Source organism: Ammospiza caudacuta, chromosome 25 (genome assembly GCF_027887145.1).
Source record: "Ammospiza caudacuta isolate bAmmCau1 chromosome 25, bAmmCau1.pri, whole genome shotgun sequence".
Lineage (NCBI taxonomy): Eukaryota > Metazoa > Chordata > Aves > Passeriformes > Passerellidae > Ammospiza > Ammospiza caudacuta.
Window position 1 is genome coordinate 2,134,834 of NC_080617.1, and position 25,267 is coordinate 2,160,100.

Here is a 25,267-nt window from a genome sequence, read left to right on the forward strand (position 1 = left end):
CAGGCCTCCTCCAAGGCTCTCCCTGACTGGCCAACCCACCCCTTTTTTCCCAGTTATCTTCATTAGCCACAGCTGCCACCCAGTTAAGGACATCACAGCTGCAGCCCATTTAGAGGAACTAGGATTGGGGCAAGGCCACTTATACAATACATAGATTTTACTAGGACTACTACTATATCAGACTGTGTGGGCCAGAGTCCAGAGCTAGCGGGGTTGGACTCATACAACAGCCCCAAGACACACAGATTCTTACAACCCTGCATGTCCCATTCCTGTCTCAAACATCTTTTCATAAAAATCCTTTCTTTAGGATTTTTCTCCTTTCTGAGAAGCTGTGGCCTCAGCAACAAAATGTAAACAATGGTTATCTGCTGCTGTGGAATGCAAGAGGTGAATCCGTGATTGGTCTTGGGTGAATGTTTGGATTTACTGACCACTCACGGCAGAGCTGAGTCTCACTCTCTGCTGAGACACAGCCCTTTGTTATTCATTCCTTTTCTATTCTTAGCTTAGCTAGCCTTCTGAGAACTTTTCTCTCTATTCTTTTTAGTATAGTTATAATGCAATATATATATAATAAAATAATAAATCAAGCCCTCTGAACATGAAGTCAACATTCTCGCCTCTCTCTTCATCCTGCAACCCTTGCAAGCCCTGTGTCCCGTTCCCGGTGTGGGATGAGGAGAGTAGGGCGCCCTTACCGCCAGGAAGATCTGTGTGGCGCTGCTCACCACCTCGATGTACTGGTAGTCCAGTAGGCAGCCGCTGACCGTGATGACATGGTGATCCTCGGGCGCCAGCGGGGAGTTGAGCACCGGCGTCACCAAACAGCCAGGGCCGTTCTCCATCCACCACGAGCGGTGCAGGGACGTGTTGAAGGTCATGATGAAATCCCGGTCCTGCAGGAGGAGGAGGAGGAGAAGGTGGAGAAGAAGAAGAAGAAGAAAGAAAGAAGAAGAAGAAAAAAAGAAGAAGAAAAGAAAGAAGAAGAAGAAAAGAAAGAAGAAAAGAAGAAAGAAATAAGAAAGGAGAAGAAAAGAAGAAAGAAAGAAGAAAGGAGAAGAAAAGAAAGAAAGAAGAAAGAAGAAAAGAAAGAAAGAAGAAAGAAGAAAAGAAAGAAAGAAGAAAGGAAAGAAGAAGAAGAAAGGAAAGAAGAAGAAGAAAGGAAAGAAGAAGAAAGAAGAAAAGAGAAGAAAAGAGAAGAAAGAAGAAGAAGAAAAGAGAAGAAGAAATAATAATAATAATAATAATAATAATAATAATAATAATAATAATAATAATAATAATAATATTGGTGGACCAAAGCTCTTCGCAGGATGGCTGGACAGTAAATGGGTTTTCCAAGGCAAGGATGCTCCCTGAGGTCAGAGCAGGGCATCCCCTGAGCCCAGCCCCGGGTTTGGGGCTCCCTCCCGTGCTGGCACCGTGGGCATCGGCTCAGGCAGCACGCAGGGGTGCCCAGTGACAGGGTGGGTGCCACAGAGCGGGACCAGAGTGCAGGGAGGGTGTTTGTGATTGGCAGCACCCCATCTGCGTGTTCCAGGGATGCAGGGCAGCCCCTGCTGCTTCCCCTGGGCTTTTGGGCTGCCCTGCCTTCATCCCACTCCCAGGGAGCCTTGCAGGGTCACCCTGGAGCATGTCCCCTCCTTGCCAGCCCCTCCCAAGCTTTGGGGCTCTGCCTGGGTCCTCTCCAGCAGCTGTGGAGTGGCCTTGGGCAGGCTGCATCCCCCTGCAAGGGGAGAATCCCCAGCCCCTGGCTGCCCCTTCCCACTCCATGAGGGTCCCACTGGTATCTCTGGCTGAGCCCTCACGCCATGAGAATCCCCTTGGTACCCCTGGGGACCCCCCATCCCCCAGAGAGCCTCCCCAGCCCCTCTGTGCCCCCCCCCCGGGCTGTGCTGGGGCCGAGCATCCCCCGCAGGAAATCACCAATCTGGGATTAAACGATTTTTGCTTCTGGGGGCAGCAAAAACCCCAATAGGGAGCGAGTGGGTTTGGGTTTGTGGAGCTGCAGGATGCGGCTGAGGCACAGGGACGAGGGGGAGCTGTGACGGGCACCGGGATTTCCACAAAAACCCGCGGTGGGAGCGAATCCTCCCCCTCTCCCCATCGTGCTGCACACTCAGCGCTCCGGGAGAGCCTCAAATGACCTGGAGCTGCTCGGGGAGAGGTTCCAGCCATGGAACACCCCCAGAGGCTTCTTCTGCTTGGGGCAGCACGGAGAGAGCGGAGCTGGCTGTCCCCAGCCCCCCGTGATGTCCCCAGAGCCGGGCAGGGACGCGCAGGGACCCCGAGCCTGGCCTCAAAGGTTCCCTCGGAGCACCCGGGGCTGCCCCATCCCCGCGGGAGATTTTGCTCTTTGTGGTGTAAAAATTAAGCTTGAACAGCGCAGGTGTGGTGGAGGCACAGCCCCATCACATCCTCACCCCATGGCCAAAGGGTGATGTCCCAAAGCTGGGAATGCTGATCCCCAGAAATCCCGGGGAAATTGGGAATTTACAGCAGGGGGGGTCTCCTACCTCTGCCCTCCCCATCCCTGCCCCAGACCCTGCCCCGAGCTTCCTGTCCCTGCTCATCCCGTTCCCGGGGATCGCCTCTCTGTCCCTTCAGTGGAGATAAATGAAATTCGGTTTGGGTTCGGAAATGGCCGCTCTCTCCACTCTGAGCGGTCGGTTTGTCCATCCCATCCCATCCCATCCCATCCCATCCCATCCCATCCCATCCCATCCCATCCCATCCCATCCCACAGGAATTTTGTGCTCCGGGGAGGTGCCCCCGGCATCGCTTTTCTGTGGGGCTGGGGCACCCCTGGCCTCGGGGGGGGGCACTTTTGGGGGAGAAGGGAGGGGAGGAGGATGAGGAGGATGAGGGCAAGGGGGAGCCAGCAAGAGGGCAGGAGGATGCAGGGAGGAAGAGGAGGAAGGTGGGGGCGTTACCTGTGACAAGCGCCCGACCTCCAGGTAGAAGCAGATGATGAAGGCGTTCCAGCCGACCCACAGCACCAACCACACGGCGTACTGCGGGACGAGAGGGGTCAGGGCACGGGCACTCCCCCTCCAGCCCCACTGCACGCCCCTCCATTCCCGCTGCTCCCCCTCCAGCCCGGCCCTGCCCAGCCCGTCCAGGGGCTCCGGGTTGGGATGGTGGAATCCCAAAATCACAGCACTTTTTGGCTGGGAGGGACCTTAAAGTTCATCAATCAGGGGAGAACCCCTGGGGGCCCCAGGCATCATCCCAGGCTGAGTTGAGTGTTAATTGCAGGGCAGAATTAATGAGGTGGGGAAGGTGCTTGCCTGAGTTGTTCCCAAAGATGTGCATCCACTAGCTGTGCCTCAGTTTCCCCACCCATAAAACTCCAAATACTCATTGGATTTCTTTTGTGAGGGCTCTAATTCCCACCCCTGCCATGGCAGGGACCCCTCCCAGATCCCTCTGTCCTACTCCAAGCCCTGTCCAGCCTGGCCTTGGGCACTGGCAGGGATGGAGCAGCCACAGCTTCTGTGATCCCAGGGATACAGGAGGGATCTGGGGCTGAGCCCCTGGGGCTGACACTCCTGCACCCCCAGGGTGGTACCTACCATCATGAGGTATCTGGATCTGTACTGGATGGTCCCAAAAATCCCCAAAATCACGGCCATGATGTGCAGGAAGTTGGCCAGGATGGGGGCCCACTGGTATCCCAGGAAATCAAAGATCTGCCTCTCCAGAGCAGCGACCTGCAACAGAGCAGGGAGGGGACAGGGATCAGGGCTGGGCACCCCCGGGGTGCTGAGGGCAAGGAGCAGCTGGGAATGGCTGGGAATTCCATGGATGACGGGTTGGGGTTGGCTGGAATGTCTGTGTGGTGCGCTGGCCAGCAGGACTGGGGTTATTGGGTGTTGTGCTGTGATTTCAGGGTTTACCTCAGAACCCCGGGTCCCTCCCCTGACGATTCCCTCCCAGGTGTGTCAGTCCCCTCTCCTTTCTCCTCCCAGCACTGTCTGTCACTCCTGGCATTCCAGAAGGTGTCGAGTGATTGGCAGATCCAAAGGATGCCCTCTACCCCTGGGGGCACTGGGCCATCCAGGTGTCCTTTGTCCCTTTGTCCCTCCCCTCCTGTCCCTGCTTGGTGGCTCCCTGCCCCTTCCCTGCCCCTCTCCTGGGGTTCAAAGGAGCAGCACCCACGGGCTCAGGGAGTTCTGCTGGAGCTGGTGCTGCATTCAGAGGCCTGTGGGCCAGAATAAAGCTCTGCATCCAAACCCTCCATCAGAACCGACTCCTTTCCTTCACCAGCGCTTCAAAGCTTCTCTGCCAGAGGGAAACCTGAGGAGCAGCCCCTGTTATGGGGGGAAGCTCCATCCCAGCACCACTAGAGCTCCTGCAGGCCTGGACTTGTCCCCACGGGCCCAGCTGCAGCACCCAGCCAGCCCAAAGTGTCTGTGGGGTGAAACACCACACATCCCACAGCCCAAAGTGTCTGTGGGGTGAAACACCACACACCCAGCCAGCCCAAAGTGTCTGTGGGGTGAAACACCACACATCCCACAGCCCAAAGTGTCTGTGGGGTGAAACACCACACACCCAGGCAGCCCAAAGTGTCTGTGAGTGAAACACCACACACCCAGGCAGCCCAAAGTGTCTGTGGGGTGAAACACCACACACCCAGCCAGCCCAAAGTGTCTGTGGGATGAAACACCACACACCCAGGCAGCCCAAAGTGTCTGTGGGGTGAAACACCACAGTGCTGCTGTTTGGTTCAGCAGCAGGGCCAGACAAGCCAAGGCATGTCCCATCCCCAATATTGGTAATATCAATAATTGGGAATATTATTTTACATATATTATATTAATACAATATATAAAATTATCTATTATTATATTAATATATAATAAAATAAAATATAATAAAAATAATGTATTAATATGTATTCTATTCTATTCTATTAGGTCATATCTCCTTGAGTTCCAAAGGGGAACCCAAGGAGATGTGACCCCACTCTGTGCCTCACTTTCCCATCACTCAGAGCTTGGGCAGTGCTGAAAACCCATCCCAGAGGATGATTTACACCTCCAGCTCCTGTATTTTGATTTCCAGCTCCTGTATTTTGATTTCCAGCCCATCCTCCATGGATCCATGGGGCTCTGATCACCGTGCAATCCACAAACAGGGCTGTGCTGCAGGGGGTAAATCCCCCGTCAGGGCTGGCAGGCAGCTGAGGGGATCCAGCCCTGATCCCAGCACTTATTTATGGCTCCATTGCTCCTAATCACAGGATTAGCTCCAAGGAAGGGGTGAGCAAAGGCAAGGTGGGAGTGCTGGAACGTTCAGCCCTGGGTTTAATTCAAAAAATGGGCATTTTGGATGGGGCCATGGTTTTTTTGAGAACTTTTAAGGGAGTTTTAGGGAACAAGGTGCAGGGACAGGTCAACAGCAGCCTGGAAAACCCAATTTTTTTTTACATTTGTCTAACTCAGCCCTGTCCTGTCATTTTTTGAGGTGCCTCAGATTCACCCTGAGAGCTTTAGGGCCCTCTGTTCTCCTCACAGCACCATTCTCCAATTTTCTGCCTGAAAAAGGGGGTGTTTATCCTGAAAACCACAGGGAAAAGGGGTTTGCATCCCCCCTCCATTGCCCAGCAGCTCCCAAAGGGATCTGGAATGAGGGGAGAGCCCATGGGGGGGCCCAGGCATCATCCCAGGCTGAGCTAGTGAGCCCTAATTACAGGGGAGAATTAATGAGGTGGGGAAGGTGCTTGCCTGAGTTGTTCCCGAGGATGGGCATCCACCAGCTGTGCCTCAGTTTCCCCACCCATAAAACTCCAAATTGTCATTGAATTTCCTTCGTGAGAGCTCTAATTCCCACTGATTTCAGCCCAGCCCCACCCTAGGGCTGTGATATCCCATCTCCTACCCTACCCCTGGGGTAGGATCTGCTGGATCAGAGCCAGCAGGACCCTGATTTCAATTAAAGGTGATGCAAACCCTTGGAGCAGCAGCCCCTGGGTCTGTGGGGCTGGGACAAAGCTGTTTGCACTGAAACTGAATTCACTTCCCTGCTGGTTCAGCTCTCTGAGGAAACAGCCTCAGGAAATAGTGACAGCCAGGCTGTAAATCTCCTCAATTGAGGAATGGAAACGATGAATGATACAGGGAGTGCAGTGCTGGGGGTTTGTGGGCACCCATCCCTCTGGGGGCTGTCAGCAGAGCTGGATGGAGCTTTGGGTACCAGGGATGGGGCTGGGGAGTGTGGCATTCACATTCTCTGAAAAATCCCCCTGCCCAGGATTTTTCTCCTGGGGAAGCTGAGAAGTCTCAGAAAAAAGGAAAACAATTCTTATCTCATTTGCTTCTCCTGTGTTGTGCTCACATGTGGAATGTGTTTGGAGATTGTTTACCCACAGGGGATTGTTCCATTGGATTCTGCTGGGAGTTGTTTTCACTCTTTGGCCAAGCAGGGCCAAGCTGTGTCAGGACTCTGGACAGTCACCAGTTTTCATTATTATCTTTTCAGCCTTCTGTAAGTATCCTTTCTATATTCCTTAGTATAGTTTAGAGTAGCATTTTTTAATATAATATAGTATCATAAAATAATAAATTAGCCCTCTGAGTACATGGAGTCAGATTCTCAATTCCTTCCTTCATTGGGGCGCCCACAAATCCAATAGGGGAGAGCCTCTGAGGGCATCCCATGGAGCTGGAGTGAAGGCATCACACCCGGTGGCTCCTTAATTCCAGCCTGAAAGAGGAGGAGCTGGGAAGACCCTGCTTGAAGCAAACCCTTCTCCATCCCAAAGAGGCAGAATTTGGGATAAACACCCCAGTTCACCATGGATGAGCTAATTAGGGGCTGCTAATTGCACCACAGAGCAGCTCCAGCCCTGCTCCCTGGCTGTGTTAGCCCAGCTTTTTCCTTCCATGGGAAGAGCAGATCTGGGATTTTCCATCCTTGTGGGATGCAGCTAAAGGTTAAGGGACAAACAGACTCACAAAGGCAGTGTGGCTGCACTCCCAGCTCTCAGGGGCCACCAAGGGCATCCCAAGAATCCCAAGGACATACCAGGGGCAACTCAGGGGCATCCCAAGGGCCCCAGTGGCATCCCAAGGATCCTGAGGACATCCCAGGGGCATCCCAAGGGCATCCCAGGGGCAGGGGGCATCCCAAGGCCAGCCCCACGTGTTTCATGAGTGGGGAAACTGAGGCACAGCCTCCAGCAAGAAAGTCCAGGTTTGGTGCCCCTGCCCAGGGAATTGTGGAGCTGAGTGAGCACTCTCAGCTCAGAGCTGCTCCTCAGGTTGGTCCAGCCCCCGGAGCATCATCCCCGATCCTGTGGGTGTAAAATGTCCCTGGGAGAGACCTTCAGGACCCCCAGCTCTTCGGGGCTCAGCATCATCCCAAGAAACTTCCCAGCAGCGTCCAACACAGCCAAAATTGTTCCGTGGGCTCAGAGCATCCTCCCTGCCCTGGAATGGGAATTCCCGCTGCTCCCAACCCCATTCACACCCCACTCCCCTCCCAGCGCCGCCGGAGCCGGGATGCAAACGCCGTCCCATCGCTAATTAAGATAAACCTCGGCTGATCAATGCAATGAGATTTAGGGCTCCCTCTTAATTAAACACGAATTCATCGATCGGCCCCAAAACTTCGCTCGGCAGCAAATCACAGCGATTGGCTGGGGGCGGGGGCTGGTCCCGCTCATCCCGGCCTGGAAGGGATTTTTGTGCACCGGGAATGGGAGCGGGAGGGACCGAACTCCATCAGGGGGTGAGGGGACACGAGTGGGGAGGGGACACCCGTGGGGACACAATCTCAGCTGGGGCTCAGGGAGGTGGCACCAGGGAGGCAGAGCTGGAGGAAAATGGGATTTTTCCAGCGTGCTGACACCAAATGTAAGAGGGAAGGAGTTTCTCTGTCCCTGAATCACCCGCTGGTTTTGGTGCCCTCACCTTCTTCAGACCCACCCCAAGTTTTCCCAGTCGTTAATCCCCACATGGAGGGTGGGAGAGCTGGATCTGGCTCTGGCTGTGCTGGGAGCATTGCAGGGTCACCAGGAGCCCCTTCCCCACTAGGGAGCCCCTTCCCCACCCCTTCCCAGGTTTCTTTTCCTGAGAAACCCAGCTTGGAAATCAGACTGCAAGGGCGGGGAGTGCTGGGTGAGCACCCCAGACCCAACATCCTGGGAAAGCAGGAACCTTCCTGCCCAGCAGCTCCTCCTGGAACCAGAGAATCCAAGGTTAAGTAAAGGACCTTAAATGACCTTAAATCCCATCCCATTGCCATGGCAGGGACACCTCCCACTGTGCCAGGTGCCCCAGCCTGGCCTAGGGCACTGCCAGGGCTCCAGGGGCAGCCACAGCTGCTCTGGGCACCCTGGCACAGCCCAAACCTCTCTAACCAGGCCTTGCCAGCCTACAAACCCCCTGTGGCAAATGGCACTGGGGGCACCTGGAACCAGCCAGGCAATCATTCTTTCCTTTCCTTTCTCCATTTGCTGCAATGGGTTTTGGTGCTGGTTTCCATCCTTGATTGAGGAATGTGAATGCCAGAGTGGTTTGGGTGGGAAGGGATCTTCAATGGCAGCTGATTGCAGCCCAGGGACACCTGCCACTGTGCCAGGTGCTGCCAGCCCCAATGCCCAGCCTGGCCTTGGGCACTGCCAGGGCTCCAGGGGCAGCCACAGCTGCTCTGGCAATTCCAGCCCAGCCCCTGCCCACCCTGCCAGGGAACAATTCCCAATTGCCAAGATCCCATCCAGCCCTGCCCTCTGGCACTGGCAGCCATTCCCTGCCTCCTGTCCCTCCATCCTTGTCCCCAGTCCCTCTGCAGCTCTCCTGGAGCCCCTTCAGGCCCTGCAGGGGCTCTGAGCTCTCCCTGGGCTCTTCTCTCTCTGATCCTGGAGCTGGCGCTGGGCGGGATCCTGGAGCTGCTCCTGGCTCCTGCTGCTCTTCAGCCCCGCAGCAGCATCTGCACCCCAGGTTGAGCTCTGAGCTCCCCTCTGGGCCGGGCAGGGCTCCTGGCCCCATGATGGGTCATTATCCCGCAGATGGGTGATTTCCTCCCGCACACCATATGCCAGAGGCTCGCCAGGGATTTAACTTTTCATTTCGTCGCGTTTGGAGGGGATTTGCCGGTTCTGACTCCTCATCATGTGCCGCAGCCGAAGATGCTGCAAGAGCCTTGCTCGCCCCATCCCTGAGCCACCGCCATCTCTGGGGCTTCTGGGCCCCAAAAACCATCAGGGTTCGGAGAGGAACCCCCCATGGCAGCCTTTGGCAGGACAGCGGGATCCCCGATCCATAAGGAATGTTCTCCCCAGCCCCAGGGCTGATGGAGCATCCCTGGAACTCACCCCAGCCCCGGGGACACCCCAAAGGTTCTCCAGGACCCCTGTTCCAGATTGCAATGCAAGATGTTTTCCATTACCCTCTGTATGGCAGATTACCTTTGTCAAGTGGGCAGTTTGCCTTATCTCTCTCTCTGAGTGACCACAATCACTCCTCCCTCAGGAGGGGACACCTGCTGATAACAGCTATGGAATGTCCCTGCATGGCTGATAAGAACTACAGCATCCCATTGGGAGATGGGAGCCCAGGGGGAGGAGCCAAGCATTCCTACCCGGATAGAATCTGGAGATTCTGCAACACCAGCACGGCTTCTGCACTGCATTGCCCAGAGGAACAGCAGCTGCCTCTGCCCCTGGATCTTCAGAGGCAGAGACTGCACCTTTCTGCAGGATCCCTGCTCCAGCAGAACCAGCCCTGACACTGCAGGAGGGCTGAGCCACAATTCCAATGGCACTGCTGCCAACAGCCTGACCCACAGGGTGTCAGGTTGGGTTCTGACTCTGGCACTGTTGGTTTAGTTCACTGCATTGTTTATTTTATCTTTTTTTTTTTTTCTTCCCTATTAAAGAACTGTTATTTCTTGCTCCCATATTTTTGCCTGAGAGCCCCTTAATTTAAAATTTATAGCAGTTTGGAGAGAAGGGGAAGATTTACATTTTCCATTTCAGGGGAGGCTCCTGCCTTCCCCAGCAGGCACCTGTCTTTCCAAACCAAGACAACCTCACATCCCCACCCCGACCCCCTAACAGGCTCCCCCCCTCCCCCAGCCCCTCTGTTTGAGGCCATTTAGGGCATTTTGTCTCTGCCAATGCCCTCCCTTGCCTGTGAGGGGCCCCAGGGGCTGTGGGAAGCAGCTTCACCCCGCAGCCTCGGCCCAGGAAGGGGAATCGGTCGTGATTTAAATGAGATGAGAACATGGTTGGTTATTAGGGAGGTGCAAACACTGCTGTGAACCCAGGGACTTCATTTAATGGCTTGGAAACAAGTTCCTGACCTACTTCCATCTGCAAAAGCCTTCATAAAATCACAGATGGAAAGAAATGAAAGGCGCCAATCCCTCTCCAGCATTGGGTGGGGAGGAGCAGGATCCAGCGGCCGCAGCTGTAAAGAGGCCCTGATGCAGGAGCAAAACCATGCCAGCACTGAAAATTGGGGTGAAAGAGGCACAAATGGGGTCCTTCCCCTGCTGGGATAATCCTTGGTGGATGCTGCAGGTTTTAGGAGCCCTTTGAACCCCCCAGATGGGAGCTCTCAACGCATCCTGGTCCTGGGATGTGGCGCTGGGGACACTTGGTGTGCCCAGGGCCCCCCAGCATCCACTGCCCACCCCACGGCTTCCCCTCCTCTCTCCCATTGGATGCCCCCTCCCCTTTCCCAGTTATTTATTTATTTCATTCCCCCTCATCCAGCGGCGTTGCCATGGGAACAGAGCCCAGGCTGGATGCGCCTGTCTGGACGCTGCACCCCGGGATCCTGATGGAATCTGCCCCATGGGATGAGCCCTGGCGGCGTCCCCACCACTGGGAACCCCTGGGGTGCCACCCTTGGGTGCCCTCCAAGCCCTGCTCCCACATCCATGCCCCTGGCTCCATCCATCCCTGAGGGTTCTATCAGGGAGGGCTGGGAAATGCAGCCTTGGGGGGGCTAATGGCCATAAATATTATTATTATTATTATTATTATTATTATTATTATTATTACTACTACTACTACTATTATTACAATTATTACAATTATTTCCCCTAAATGTAGCTGATGAAACCAGGCTGATCCTGTTCTGGCTCCACCACAGGAGAGGGAAACCCAACCCTCCCAAAACCTTCTGGGAATGCTGAAATCCAGGGAATTTAGTGTTCCCCCATGGAGAGGGGGATGGATGCTCCATAACCACCTCCCAATGATTCTCATCAGGAGAAAGCTCCTCCTCATTTCCATCCCTAAAACAAAGCCCTGAGCCCCCTCAGCTCCCAAGCTGTGGAGTCTGGGTGCATTTGGCTCCAATATCCCCACAAGAACCCGGGAATTTTGATAGTTTGGGTTTTTTTCCCTGAAAATACCACAAATTTCCAATTTCCCCAGGAGCAGGCTGCTCTGATTTACCTCTGACAAAATATCTCCTTAACTCTGACACGATATCACATTTATATTTCGGTGAGCTTTAGCACAACGCCCCAGCTCCTGTTGGCAGCATCCCACAAATGCTGTCCTGAGATCCCTTTCCCCTCCTGCCTCCCAGCCAGGAAACTCTTCCATGCCGAGGGAAAGCCGAGGCGATCGAAGCAGCTCAATTCTCCTCCCGCCCATGGGAGGGGAATGTTCCCGCCGGGAATTGCTCCATCCATTCCCTCAGGAGCTGCTGCTGCTCCCGCGGGAGGGAGCCGGGGTGCTCCCGTTCATCCCAGGCTGGGGCTCAGCATCCCCCAACATCACCTTGCAGCGACCTTGGCAAGCCCAGGGTGCCCTGGTGGGGGGACACAGGGTGGTGGCACTTGTGGAAGTGGTGAGAGGGTGCCAGGAGTCTCCCCGGAGAGGGGAATGTGCTGTGGGAAGAGCCATGGGGGAAACTGAGGCACGGGGCTGTGACCACAGTAGGACCCAGCATTCCAGTGAGGCTGAACCTGTGCTGCTGTGCCTCAGTTTCCCTGGAAAACAGCCTGATTCCTGCTCAGCATCCACTCTCCTGGTCAGGAGAAGCAGCTCCATGGAGCAGGGCCTCAGGGAAACAGGCACAGCAGAGTGGAGGGAAGCTCCAGCCCTGCAGAAAGGCTGTGCCTTGGGAACACCAAGCTGGGAGCTGCTCCAAACCTGTGGGAGCAGGGTTGGGACCTCTGGGGTGGCCAGACAGCCTGCTGTCCCCTCAGCCAGCCATCCATTCATCCATCCATCCATCCATCCATCCATCCATCCATCCATCCATCCCATCCCATCCCATTTACCACATTGTACCCCATCATATTCTATTATTCTATTGTATCCCATTGTATCCCATCATATCCCATTGTATCTCATTGTACCCCACACCACCCATCCATTCCCAATGCCATTCATGCTAATCCCATCATATTTCATCCATCCCACATATCCCGCTCTATCCCCTTGCATCCCATACCATCTGTCCTTTCCCAATCCCATTTACGCCAATCCCATTCTGCCCCATTACATCCATTCTATGCATCTCATGTATCCCATCCCATCTCTTACCATCCCATCCTCTCCCACCATTCCCATTTTATCCCATTTTATCCCACTGTATCCCATTGTATCCCATCCATTCCCAATCCCATTCCATCCATATATGGATCCCACATATCCCATCCCATCGTATCCCACTGTACCCCATTTTATTCCACTGTATTCCATCCCATCCCACTGTATCCCATTGTATCTCATTGTATCCCATACCACCCACCCATTCCCAATCCCATTCATGCCAATTCCATCCCACCCCATTCCATCCATTTTATGCATCCCATCTCTTCCCATCCCATCCTATTCCACCCTTCCCATTTAATCCCATTTTATCCCATTTTATCCCATCCATTCCCAATCCCATTCCATCCACATATGCATCCCACATATCCCATCCCATCTCATCATATCCCCCTGTACCCCACTGTATCCCATTGTACCCCACTGTATCCCATTTTATCCCATGCCACCCATCCGTTCCCAATCCCATTCATGCCAATCCCTTCCCATCCCGTTCCATCCATTCTATGCATCCTGCATATCGCATTGTATCCCATCCATTTTACACATCCCACATATTCCATCCCATCCCATCCCACCATATCCCATTGTATCCCATACCAGCCACCCATTCCCAAGCCCATCCCATCCCGTCCCATTTCACCCATTCTATGCATCCCTCATATCCCATCCTATTCCATCCCACTGTATCACATTGTATCCCATTGTATCTCATACCCATCCCAATCCCATTCATGCCAATCCCATCCCACCCCATTCCATCCATTCTATACATCCCATCCCTTCTCATCCCATTTTATCCCATTTTATCCCACTGTACCCCATTTTATCCCACCCATTCCCAATCCCATTCCATCCACATATGCATCCCACATATCCCATCCCATCTCATCATATCCCCCTGTACCCCACTGTATCTCATTGCATCCCATACCATCCCCCCCATTCCCAATCCCATTCATGCCAGTCCCATTCCACCCCATTCCATCCATTCTATGCATCCCACATGTCCCATTGTATCCCATCCATTTTACACATCCCACATATCCCATCCCATCCCATCCCATCCCGCCCCTCCCACTGTATCCCATTGTATCCCATACCACCCACCCATTCCCAATCCCATTCATGCCAGTCCCATTCCACCCCATTCCATCCATTCTATGCATCCCACATGTCCCATTGCATCCCATTGTATCCCATCCCAGATAAATAAATCCCTGTCCCACTCCCACATGGATCCCTGAGCCCTGGCTCAGCCCTGCACAATTTGTCATCCCCAGGGACACTGGCCCCCAAACCCCATAAAGAAAATCGGGATTAATCCGGATCTCAGCCAGGCATCCCCTTGGAGAGTCCCAGCAGAAGCTACTGAGAGGTGGAGAATGAATTAAAAACTAAGGAAAAAATCCCTAAAAACCCCACAAACAAATGGGGAATAACTCAGGGCTGAAAGCTGGGGGAAATTGGGTTTTAATCTGTGGGATTGGGGATGAAATGTAGGGAAATGTGGGTTTAAACCAGGCTGATCTTGGGCCTGGGTCTGAGCAAACTAGGGCTTAAATTTGAGAGGTTTTGGGCTGAAATTTGGGGAATCATTGGCTGAGATCTGGGGGGGGCTGGGGCTTAATTTTGGGATCTAAGATTTAAAACAGCTTGTGCTTTAATCTGGGCTTAGGGGTTGGATTTGGGGATCTTGGTCTTAGATCTGGTGGATTTGGGGTTTAAATTTTGGGGGGTTTTGTGCTTAAATTTGGGAAATCTTGGGTTTAACTTTCAGGGATTTTGTCCTTAAATTTGGGGGATTTGGAACTTAAATATGGGGGATCTTGGGCTCAAATTTGGCAATCTTGGGTTCAACTTCGGGGGATTTTGTCCTTATGTTTGGGCAATCTTGGGTTTAAATTTAGAGGATTTTGTCCTTAAATTTGGGAGATTTGGGGCTTAAATTTGGGGGATTTGGGGCTTAAATATGGGGATCTTTGGCTCAAATTTGAGAACCTTGAGTTTAACTTTGGGGTATTTTTTCCTTAAATTTGGGGGATTTGAGTCTTAAATTTGGGGGATCTTGGGCTTAAATATGGGGGATTTTGGGCTCAATTTTGGGAATCTTAGGTTTAAATTTGGGGATTTTGTCCCTACATTTGAGAGATTTGGGATTTAAACACAGAGGATTTGGGGCTTAAATATGGGGGATTAGGGCTCAAATTTGGGGATCTTGGGTTTAACTTTGGGGGATTTTGCCCTTATATTTGGGGAATTAGGGGCTTAAATTTGGAGGATTTGGGGCTTAAATACGGGGGATCTTGGGCTCAAATTTGAGAAACTTGTATTTGACTTTGGGGTATTTTTCCCTTAAATTTGGGGGATTTGAGACTTAAATTTGGGGGATCTTAGGCTTAAACGTGGGGGATTTAGGGCTCAAATTTGGGAATCTTAGGTTTAACTTTGGGGGATTTTGTTCTTATATTTGGGGGATCTTGGGCTTACATTTGGGGCTTAAATTTGAGGGATTTAGGGCTCAAATTTGGGAGTCTTGGGTTTAACTTTGGAGCACTGCACAGCCAGAGGGAATAAAATAGGAAACCAGGAGAGATGTGGGGAGCCTGAGTCCCTAAATCACAAATTCCGGGAATGAGACACAGACAAAGGCTGGGACTGGACGTGGGAAGGGACAGGGCAGGGAAAAGCAAAGGAATGGGACAACCTGCTCCAAAATTTTGCCAATTCCAGCAGGATGGGGCAGGATGGATGCTGGAGGAGATGCCCCAGCAGCCCGCGGTGGACACGGATTAAGCCGCAGGCAATTTCCATGCTAATTCTCCCGTGCTGTTCTTTATCCTGACATCTGGGAGAAGCCAGAGGTATTTTCCCCCAAATCTCAACCGATGCCTCAAAGACACCGTTAATATAATCTGATAGAGGAGAGGAAAAAAATGAATATATAATATACACATATATAGAGGGGAAAAAAATCCAATTTACTGACTTATTTAGCGGCACTTTCCGTAATCAATTCTCGCAGGGAAGAGCCCTGATTAAAGCCAAGCGCATCGCTATGGAAACCGGCATTCCCTCCTCCCACGGCCCGCGGGCTGCGAAGGAGAAGCTGGGCTGAGGAAATCTGCCTGGTAACAACCCCGTTAATGAGCCGGGGAGCAAAAATAATCCCTGCGAGCGCTGGCGCCGCCAAAGGAGCAGCCGGCGGCAGCCGGTGGGGAGGCGAAACGGCTCCCAAAATATTGATTTTATTTTATTTTTTTTTTCTGGGATTGTTTTAAGGAGGAGGGGACGCTCCCACATCCTGGAGGGATGAGCGGACATCTGGAGGTGGTTCCCGTGCGCGCCCACCCAGCCCGGCGGGTGTGGGTGTTTCTTGCAGCGTTTATCCAATTTTTTAGCTTTAAAACCCCCGGATCAAAGCACGCAGGTCTGAGGGATTCGCCTGCACGGCGAGGTGGGAGCTGCCGGCGTAATAATGGGATTTATGGGATGGGCCCAAATGGATTTATGGGGTTTCCCTCTCCTCGGGGTAATTCCACAACCCACGGGCACCCGTGGCTTCGGGTGGGAGCATCACCCCCACTGCCGACTCCCATTCTGGGCTAAAATCTTGGGGGGGTTGGGGCTGGAATTAAGGGATCTTGGTCTTGGATCTGGTGGATTTTTGTGCTTAAATTTGAGAGAATTTGGGCTTACAATTGGGGCTAAAATATAGGAGAGTTTGGCCTTAAATATGGGAAAGCTTTAGTTTAAATTTGGGGGAATTGTATTTTAAATATGGGAAATTTGGGGTGTAAATATGGGACAGTTTGGGCTTAAATATGGGGAACATTTGGTTTAAATATGGGAGATTTGTATTTTAAATATGGGGAATTTGGGGCTTAAAATTGGGAGAGTTTGGGCTTAAACATGGGAAACCTTTGGTTTAAATTTGGAGGATTTATATTTTAAATACGGGGAAATTGGGGCTTAAATTTGGGAGAGTTTGGGCTTAAATATGGGAAAGCTTTGGTTTAAATTTGGGGGATTTGTATTTTAAATATGGGGGATCTTGGGCTTAAATATGGGAGCAACCCCCCACCATGGGTGAGAATTTCTTGGAGAATTGGAGATTAAGTCTTAATTCTCCATTGAGTAATGGGAGCTGGAGGGTTTGGGGTCTCCAGGTCTCCTCCTGGCTGGATGAGCACCCTGTAAGGAGAAGGTGCTGGTTTAGAAATTCCCATGGGCTGTAAGGGAATGACGGGAGGTGGGAGAGGTGGGTGGTAGGGAAGAGGCTGGGATGTTTCCTGAGCCCTAAAGCAGCTTTTTGGGGTACAAAAGTCTGCCCAGGACATCTCAGTACCCACTGAGGAATTCAATAACAATCCCATCAACATTCTTCCTGAAATCTCCATCCCCATCCCTGTCACTGCTCCCAGGGGTGAGGGTGGAGCCCCCCTGCCCTGGCATCCCTGTGATCCCACAGGACCAGAGCATCCCACCATTCCCACCACCCCTGCACCTGCATCCCAGGGCTTTCCAAACTACAGGAGCGGGAGAGGCACCCAAAAGGAAGTACCATCCTAATAAACCCGGAATGTTTGGAGTAACTCCTTCAGTGAAGGAGCCAGTGGGGCTGATCCCAATGATGCCTTTGCTGTTGATCCCAATGACCCTTCTGCTGTAGAACCCGATGATCCCTGTGGTGTAGATCCCAATGATGCCTTCACTGTTTATCCCACAACCCCTGTGCTGTAGATCCCACAATCCCCGTGCTGCAGATCCCAAGATCCCTCTGCTGTAGATCCCAGAATCCCTGTGCTGTGGATCCCACAATCTCTTCACTGTGGATTCCACAATCCCTCTGCCGTAGATTCCATGATCTCTGTGCCATGGATCCCAGGATCCTTCACATTGGATCCCACAATGCCTTCCCTGTAGATCCCAATTATCTCTGTTCTGTGGATCCCAGGATCCTTCACTGTGGATCCCACAATCCTTTCACTGTGGATCCCACAATCCTTTCACTGTGGATCCCAATGATCCCTGTGCTGTGGATCCCAATGATCCCTGTGCCGTGGATCCCAGGATCCCTGTGCCATTGATCCCACAATCCTTTCACTATGGGTCCCACAATCCCTGTGCTGTGGATCCCCCAATCCCTTCACCGTGGATCCCAGGATCCCTGTGCTGTAGATCCCAATGATCCCTTCACTGTCAATCCCAAGGATCCCTGTGCTTTGGATCCCAATGATCCCTTCCCTGTGGATCCCAGGATCCCTCTGCCATGGATCCCACAATCCCTTAACTGTGGATCCCATGATCCCTGTGCTGTAAATCCCAGGATCCCTTCACTGTTGATCCCACAATCCCCGTGCCATGGATCCCACAATCTCCGTACTGTAGATCCAAATGATCCCTTCTATGAATCCCACAATCCCTGTGCTGTGGATCCCACAATCCCTTCATTGTGGATCCCAAATCTCTTCACTGAAGATCTCAGGATCCCTGTGCCGTGGATCCCAATGATCCCTTCACTGTGGATCCCACAATCCCTGTGCTATGGATCCCTGGATCCCATCACTGTAGATCCCAATGATCCCTTCACTGTGGATCCCACAATCCCCGTGCTGTGGATGCCACAATCCCCGTGCTGTGGATCCCACAGTCCCTGTGCCATGGATCCCACAATCCCCGTGCCGTGGATCCCACAATCCCTGTGCCGTGGATCCCACAATGCCCGTGCTGTGGATCCCAATGATCCCTTCACTGTGGATCCCACAATCCCCGTGCCGTGGATCCCAATGATCCCTTCACTGTGGATCCCACAATCCCTGTGCTATGGATCCCAGGATCCCATCACTGTAGATCCCAATGATCCCTTCACTGTGGATCCCACAATCCCCGTGCTGTGGATCCCACAGTCCCTGTGCCATGGATCCCACAATCCCCGTGCCGTGGATCCCACAATCCCTGTGCTGTGGATCCCAATGATCCCTTCACTGTGGATCCCACAATCCCCGTGCCGTGGATCCCACAATCCCCGTGCTGTGGATCCCAATGATCCCTTCACTGTGGATCCCACAATCCCTGTGCTATGGATCCCAGGATCCCATCACTGTAGATCCCAATGATCCCTTCACTGTGGATCCCACAATCCCCGTGCCGTGGATGCCACAATCCCCGTGCTGTGGATCCCACAATCCCCGTGCCGTGGATGCCACAATCCCCGTGCTGTGGATCCCACAATCCCCGTGCCGTGGATCCCACAGTCCCTGTGCTATGGATCCCACAATCCCCGTGCCGTGGATCCCACAATCCCTGTGCCGTGGATCCCACAATCCCCATGCTATGGATCCCACAATCCCCGTGCCGTGGATCCCACAATCCCCGTGCTGTGGATCCCAATGATCCCTTCACTGTGGATCCCACAATCCCTGTGCTATGGATCCCAGGATCCCATCACTGTAGATCCCAATGATCCCTTCACTGTGGATCCCACAATCCCCGTGCTGTGGATCCCACAGTCCCTGTGCCATGGATCCCACAATCCCCGTGCCGTGGATCCCACAATCCCTGTGCCGTGGATCCCACAATCCCCGTGCCGTGGATCCCACAATCCCCGTGCCGTGGATCCCACCGTCCCTTCCCTGCGGATCCCCTCTCCCGTTCCCGTTTATCCGGGCAGGATGTGCCGGGCGGTGCCGCAGCCCCCGGCTCCTCATTAACCACAACCATCGGCAGCTCGGGAGCTCATTAGGGACTCCCCAAACAGCCGTAAAAAATTGCTTTTATTAATTGCTTCACCCTCCTTCCCTCCCCACCCTGCGGGAGGGGTTTGGGATGGGATTTCCCAGCCCCTTTCTTGGGTAGGGATCGTGGGTGAGCAGCTCCGGGGCTGGATCCATCCCGGGGCCTCCCCTCGCCCCTCTGCATCCCTGAAGGACAAGATGTGACACGGGGATGTCGTGACAGGTGACGTCCCGGGCCCTGCAGGGATGTGAGCCATCCCCCAGCATCAGGGCCAGCCCCATAATGGGGATTTCCCCCAGAACTGGTTTTCCACTGGCACGGCTTTGCCAGCTGGGTGACGGGTGCTGCCCCACCCCATTATCCCCCTCATGGCAGGGATGAGTTTTTCCATCTGAAAATATTTAGGGAAACCCCACCAAGGCCTGGACCCCGCTAATGAGGGTGTGTTAATTGCGAGCCCTCGCCCCATGTATAATTCAAGGCCTTTGTTAGGGCCCGGTTTGCTTTGTCTGGGAAGTGCCACCCACCCACCCAGACACCCTGAGCCACACAGCTCCTCCTGGGGGAGGGGATGGAGTCAAAACAATTGGGGCCTGGGGCTGCTGGGAGGTGGGGGATGGGGTCATTAGTGGGGTTGGGGTCATTAGTGGGGATGGGGTCATTAGTGGGGATGGGGTCATTAGTGGGGTTGGGGTCATTAGGGGGTTGGGGTCATTAGTGGGGTTGGGGTCATTAGGGGGTTGGGGTCATTAGTGGGGTTGGGGTCATTAGTGGGGATGGGGTCATTAGTGGGGATGGGGTCATTAGGGGGTTGGGGTCATTAGTGGGGTTGGGGTCATTAGTGGAGTCGGCATCCCCCTCATGGAGGAGGGGATGGGGCAGGGGGATGTGGGGACAGCCCAGAGCACCATTTCCCATGGAAGGAGCCACAGGGGGACCCCAAAAGGTGGTGGGAGCATCAGTGTCCAGGCTGTGGGTGCTGCTGGGATGGACTTGCCCCCACATTTTGAGGTGGAAATCCTCATCCTTGCTGTGGGTGCACCCCAAGGTTCGGGTTTGGGGCCTGTGGGTACCAAAGGTGAGGACAGCACCCATGTTCTGGATGGGTGGTGGAGAGGAACTGCACCAATGGGGCATAAACCAGCCCCAAATGGGTGAGGGCGTCCCTAAATACAGCTCCTGACACCACCAGACACCCTCAAGTCACCCCAAATTCCCCAGACACCCTCAGCTCCTGGTGGTGCTGGAGCAGGCTCAGCCCCAGGACCAGCAGCCCAAAATCCAGGTGGGATGCAGCCCTGGGAGGGTGGGAAGGGGACAGGGATATCCTCACCCCCAGAGGAACTGGGGAACCTGCACCTCTCCACAGGCCACTGCCCCACAACTGCTGAGCTCTGGGAGGAAAAAAAGATTTAAAAAATAGAAATAAAACGTTTAATAACCCACCCCCGTGGGTGTTTCCTGGTCACAGCAGCACCAGGCTGTGCTGCTAAATGGAATCCCTGGGGGAGCCAGCGAATCCGAGACAAGAGGCAAATTCCCAGGAGGAACAAAACAGGGAATGAAACACAGCCCTGAGATTCCCATCGCTCCAGTCCCTCCCAGGGGGATGGGGGGACATCCTGGGTGTCCCCCGGTGACCACAGGCAGTGGCAGGGCTGGGAGCTGGAGGAGATTGAGGCACAGCCAGGGTGGCACAGGGACCCCCAGTCCCAGGGACTCCCATCCCCACAGCATCGTCCCCTGGGTGTCCCCACCAACGCCTGGCAGTGCCACCCATGGCCCCAGGGCTGCCCATCACACAGTCAGTGATCAGGGGATGCCACCTCCCACCCACAGGTGCCACCTCCAGTGTCACATCCAGCCCTGGGCTCCCTCAGACCCCCCAGCTGCTCTGCGACCACCCCGGTGGTGCCCACATGGCCATGGGGACTCGGTGCCAGCCCTGTGGCACCCATGCCCATCCCACGGCCCTGGCTGTGCCCCCACCCCCGGTGCCAGCCCTGTGCTACCCCTGCCCATCCCAGGGCTCTGTCTGTGGTCATGGGGACTTGGTGCCAGCCCTGTGCCACCCGTGCCCATCCCATGGCCCTGGCTGTGCCCCCACCCCCGGTGCCCGGGGCTGCAGACAAGGCCAGGGAAGGACAGACCCACCCCAGAGGAACTGGCCATCGCTGGTGACGGGCTGGAAGTGGCAGCAGAGGAGGGGACAGCAGGGGACACGAGCTGAGGGGGTCCCACAGGCACAGATGGAGATGCCAGGTGTCCCCAGGGTGGGTGAGAGGGATGGGGATGGCTCCTGAGCCAAAGCAGGGCAGGGAAGAGCAGAGCAAACACAAATCTGAGCCTGCAAAGGTTTGTGCAGAGCTGCCGACCCTGAGCCCGGCTGCTGCACCCACAGGGGGGACCTGGAACCTTTCCTGGGGGTGGGGACACAAATCAGGGTGGGGGGACCCAGCTGGACCCCACAGCCACGGCTGCCACCACTCCTGGGATCCATGGGTGGAGAGGAGGGGGACAGAGCCCAGGAGGGACAAGGACTCTCAGTGTGACACTTGCAGGCAGTGCCTGAGCACCTCCATTAATCCGAGCTGTGCCTGCACGGAATCAGAGCACGGCCAGGGCTGCCCTGGGGCTCCCGGGAGCTCCTGCATTCCAAGAACCCTCCAGTCGCACTCTGAGCATCACCCAGAGCACCCTTCACTCATCCCAAGTACCCTCTGCTCCCGTCCGAGCACCCTCCATGCTCACCCCAACCACCTCAAGCATCCTCCACTCCCTGAGGACTCTCCATTCCCATCCCAAAACCCCTCCACTCTGACCCCAAGCACCCTCCATTCCCACTCCAAGCACCCTGAGCACCCCTGATTCCCACCTGAGCATCCTCCCCATGACCCAGCACCCTCCGCTCCCACACTCCCACCCTGAGCTCCCTCTCCTCCCTTCCCCTGGGACATTTCCCACTCGGGGTTTGTACCCGGGAGTCCCTGAGGGGTGGCACCAGTGTGGCACGGTTCCAATGACATTCCCACCGCTCCCTGCAGCCCCAATTCCCAAACTGGGACGGTCACTGAGGCCACCCCCAGTGGCCCTTTGGTATCCCCAGTCGCATCCACCGAAGGTTCCACATTTTCCTGCACCTGCACCAGGCCAGGTGAGGCAAATCCACCCTGTGCTCCATTGCCGGGGTTCCAGGACACACCTCCCTGCTGGGAAACGGCCTCGCCATCGATCCGGCCGTGGGAAGAGACCACAGCGCCCCGGGGTGCTAATTAGCCCTAATCAAGGTAATTAGCTTGTGAACCGAGCAGCGGGGCAGCCCCGAGTGTGGCTGTGTCCCCTGCGTGTGACAGCACAGCTGCGACCCGGCCAGGCAGAGCAGTGTGGGCAGGGAGGGTGACGAAGGTGACAGGACACCCTTGACAGGACACGGGACACAGCGCCAATGGCTCTGCAGTGTCATTGTCACTGCCAGCCCCTGGGTACCCCAGGACCTCCCCCAGCACCCCCAAGGCACATCGGTGCCCTCTGCCAGGACAGAGGCAGGAGATGGCACCAGGGTGTGAGAAATCCCCTCTGGGGGTTCCCAGCCCAGCTCAGCTCAGAGGTCCCAGTGTTCACACCCAGACACCCCTAAACCCCCCCATGCCCTCCTGCATCCATCCCTCCCTTCCTGCTGCTCCTGCTTCCCAAACCCTGGAGCTGCCGGGGTGTGCTGACCCCCTGCTCCCTGCAGCGGCCAGGGGCTGATCCCTGAGGGGGAGCAGGGAACCAGCACCCCAAAGCAGATCCTGTGATGTTGGGGGAGATGAAACAGGAAAGCCTTATAAAATGATTGTCTGGCAAAAGATTTTGAGAATATGGAAACTGTAAGCGAGATTGAAATGAAAGCAAGCTTTGAGATCCCTCAGTTACTGAACAACTGGAAAACAATGGCAGGGCCAGCTGAAGGTGATCCCCTTTGGCTCAAACAATCCCCTCTGCTTGCAGACAGGCCCAAGGCTCAGAGCAGACCCTGCCAGCTTGGCAGAAGGGCCCAAAGAGGAGTTTTTAGGGTTTAAAATGTAACCCAGTGTGGGAATGCAATGATTCTTAGAGGCTGTGTGTAAATGCTGTAGGATTTGTATCTTGGACTAGATTGGTTAGTGAGAATGAGAATATTCAGCACAGGAGAAGATTGATGGTATTGGAACGGGAACCTCGCTCTCTTACCCCTTTTCCTCTCTCACCCTCTCTCCCCCTCTCTTCTCTCAGCCTGCTCTGAGCTGTGGCTGGCAGCTCCCAGCAGGGCCCTGCACCCAGGCCCTTTGCAATAACCCACAAGTTCCCAGCCCTGGCTGCAGAGATCTCTGCTCTCTGTCCATCCCAACCATGCCACCCTGCAATGCTCCTACACTACAGCGCCTCGCATCCTCCACACCCATTAAATAATGTAACCTTCCACACCCATTAAATAATTAAACAATGTAACCTCCATTAAATAATGTAACCTCACAGGGACAGAGGGGTCACATCCTGTCCCACTGCTCCACTTGGGCCTTGTTTTTCCTCCCCAAAATCTCCTTCTACCACCAATGAGACCCAAAGGAGGAGGAATTTCCCCCAGGCACATGGGAGCTGTTATTAATCTTATTAAAAACCTCTCGGGGTTTAACGTCCTGGTTAAACACAGCCTGGGCTGCTCTCTGCCCGCTTTGCATTCCCACTTTTCCAGCCCGTTACATCCGAATTTTGGAAATTGAAATAAATAGCCACTTTCAAATGGGGGAAAGGGAAAAAAATCAGTGCCAAGGGGGCCATTCTGAGCTGCTCCAAGCACCCCCCAGGATTTGGGATGAATGTTCTCTCCCTACTCAGCCCCCAGTGATCATCAATTCCAGCCACACTGGCTGTGGTAGGGACAGGGACATCCCAGGGCATTCCAGGAGCAGGAGCAGTGGGGACACAGCCTGGAGCACTGGGATGGGGCTGGGAAGGCTCCCACCCCTGATACTGCTCACCCAGGATGGCAGAGATGGATACAGAACCCCCTGCACCCCAGAGCAGGCTGTTAAAGCAGGCAGGAGTGAGGGATTTGTGGGGTTTCCATCCCTGACCTTTTCCCAAAGGATGGGATAACCCCAGGGAACGGCTGCAGCACCCCAAGGGCTCCTGGCTCAGGGGGGAGTTGGTTCCAGCAGGATCCCGTTCCTGCAGTGGGACACAGAGCCCTTCCCAGCCCTGGGAATGGGCACGAGGCTGGGAGGGTGTCCTGGTACCTGTGGCATTCACATCCTCTGAAAAATCCCTTTGCCCAGTGTTTTTCTCCTGGGAAGCTGAAAAAGCCTCAGAGAAAAGGAAAACAATTCTGATCTCATTTGCTTCTCCTGTGCTGTGCTCATGTGGAATGTGTTTGGAGATTGTTTACCCACAGGTGATTGTTCCATTGGATTCTGCTGGGAGTTGTTTTCACTCTTTGGCCAATTGGGGCCAAGCTGTGTCAGGACTCTGGAGAGAGTCAGGAGTTTTCATTATTATCTTTTTAGCCTTCTGTAAGTATCCTTCCTGTATTCTTTAGTGTAGTATAGTATAGTATAGTATAGTATAGTATAGTATAGTATAGTATGGTATTCCTTAATATAATACAGTATAATAAAGTAATAAATCAGCCTTCTGAGAACATGGAGTCAGATGCATCATTCCTGCCTTCATCGGGGCACCCCACAAATCCAATAGGTTCCCACCCCAGCATCCTCCCACCTGCCCAACCCACCCCTGTGCCACCTTTGTGGGGCAGGGCTGGGAGCTCAGAGCTGGGTCTGTGTCCCAGAGGGGGATGTGGGTTTCCCTTTGGGAACTGAATTCCTGCACAGGGAGTTTGGGCTGGTTGAGCCCCAAACCATCTTCCAGGGCTTCCCTGGGGTTTCTCTCTGGAGGAACTGAGCAGAGAGGAGCCAAGAGCACCACTGCAGAAGGAAAAAGTGGTGGAAGCTGATGCCTCAGGTTTAGATTTTATATTTT

At 54.1% G+C, this 25,267-nt stretch overlaps 1 protein-coding gene across 1 annotated transcript in view; it reads right to left on the bottom strand.

The window, feature by feature from the left end:
• Positions 1–25,267, bottom strand: part of NKAIN1 (sodium/potassium transporting ATPase interacting 1) — a 40,235-nt gene that overhangs the window by 7,818 nt on the left and 7,150 nt on the right. Inside the window, exons 2-4 of the mRNA XM_058819808.1 lie at positions 3,579–3,716; positions 2,937–3,017; positions 702–899 (exon numbers count right to left, since the gene is read on the bottom strand). Coding sequence (XP_058675791.1) covers positions 702–899; positions 2,937–3,017; positions 3,579–3,716 — 417 coding nt within the window. The remainder of the gene's footprint in view (positions 1–701; positions 900–2,936; positions 3,018–3,578; positions 3,717–25,267) is intronic.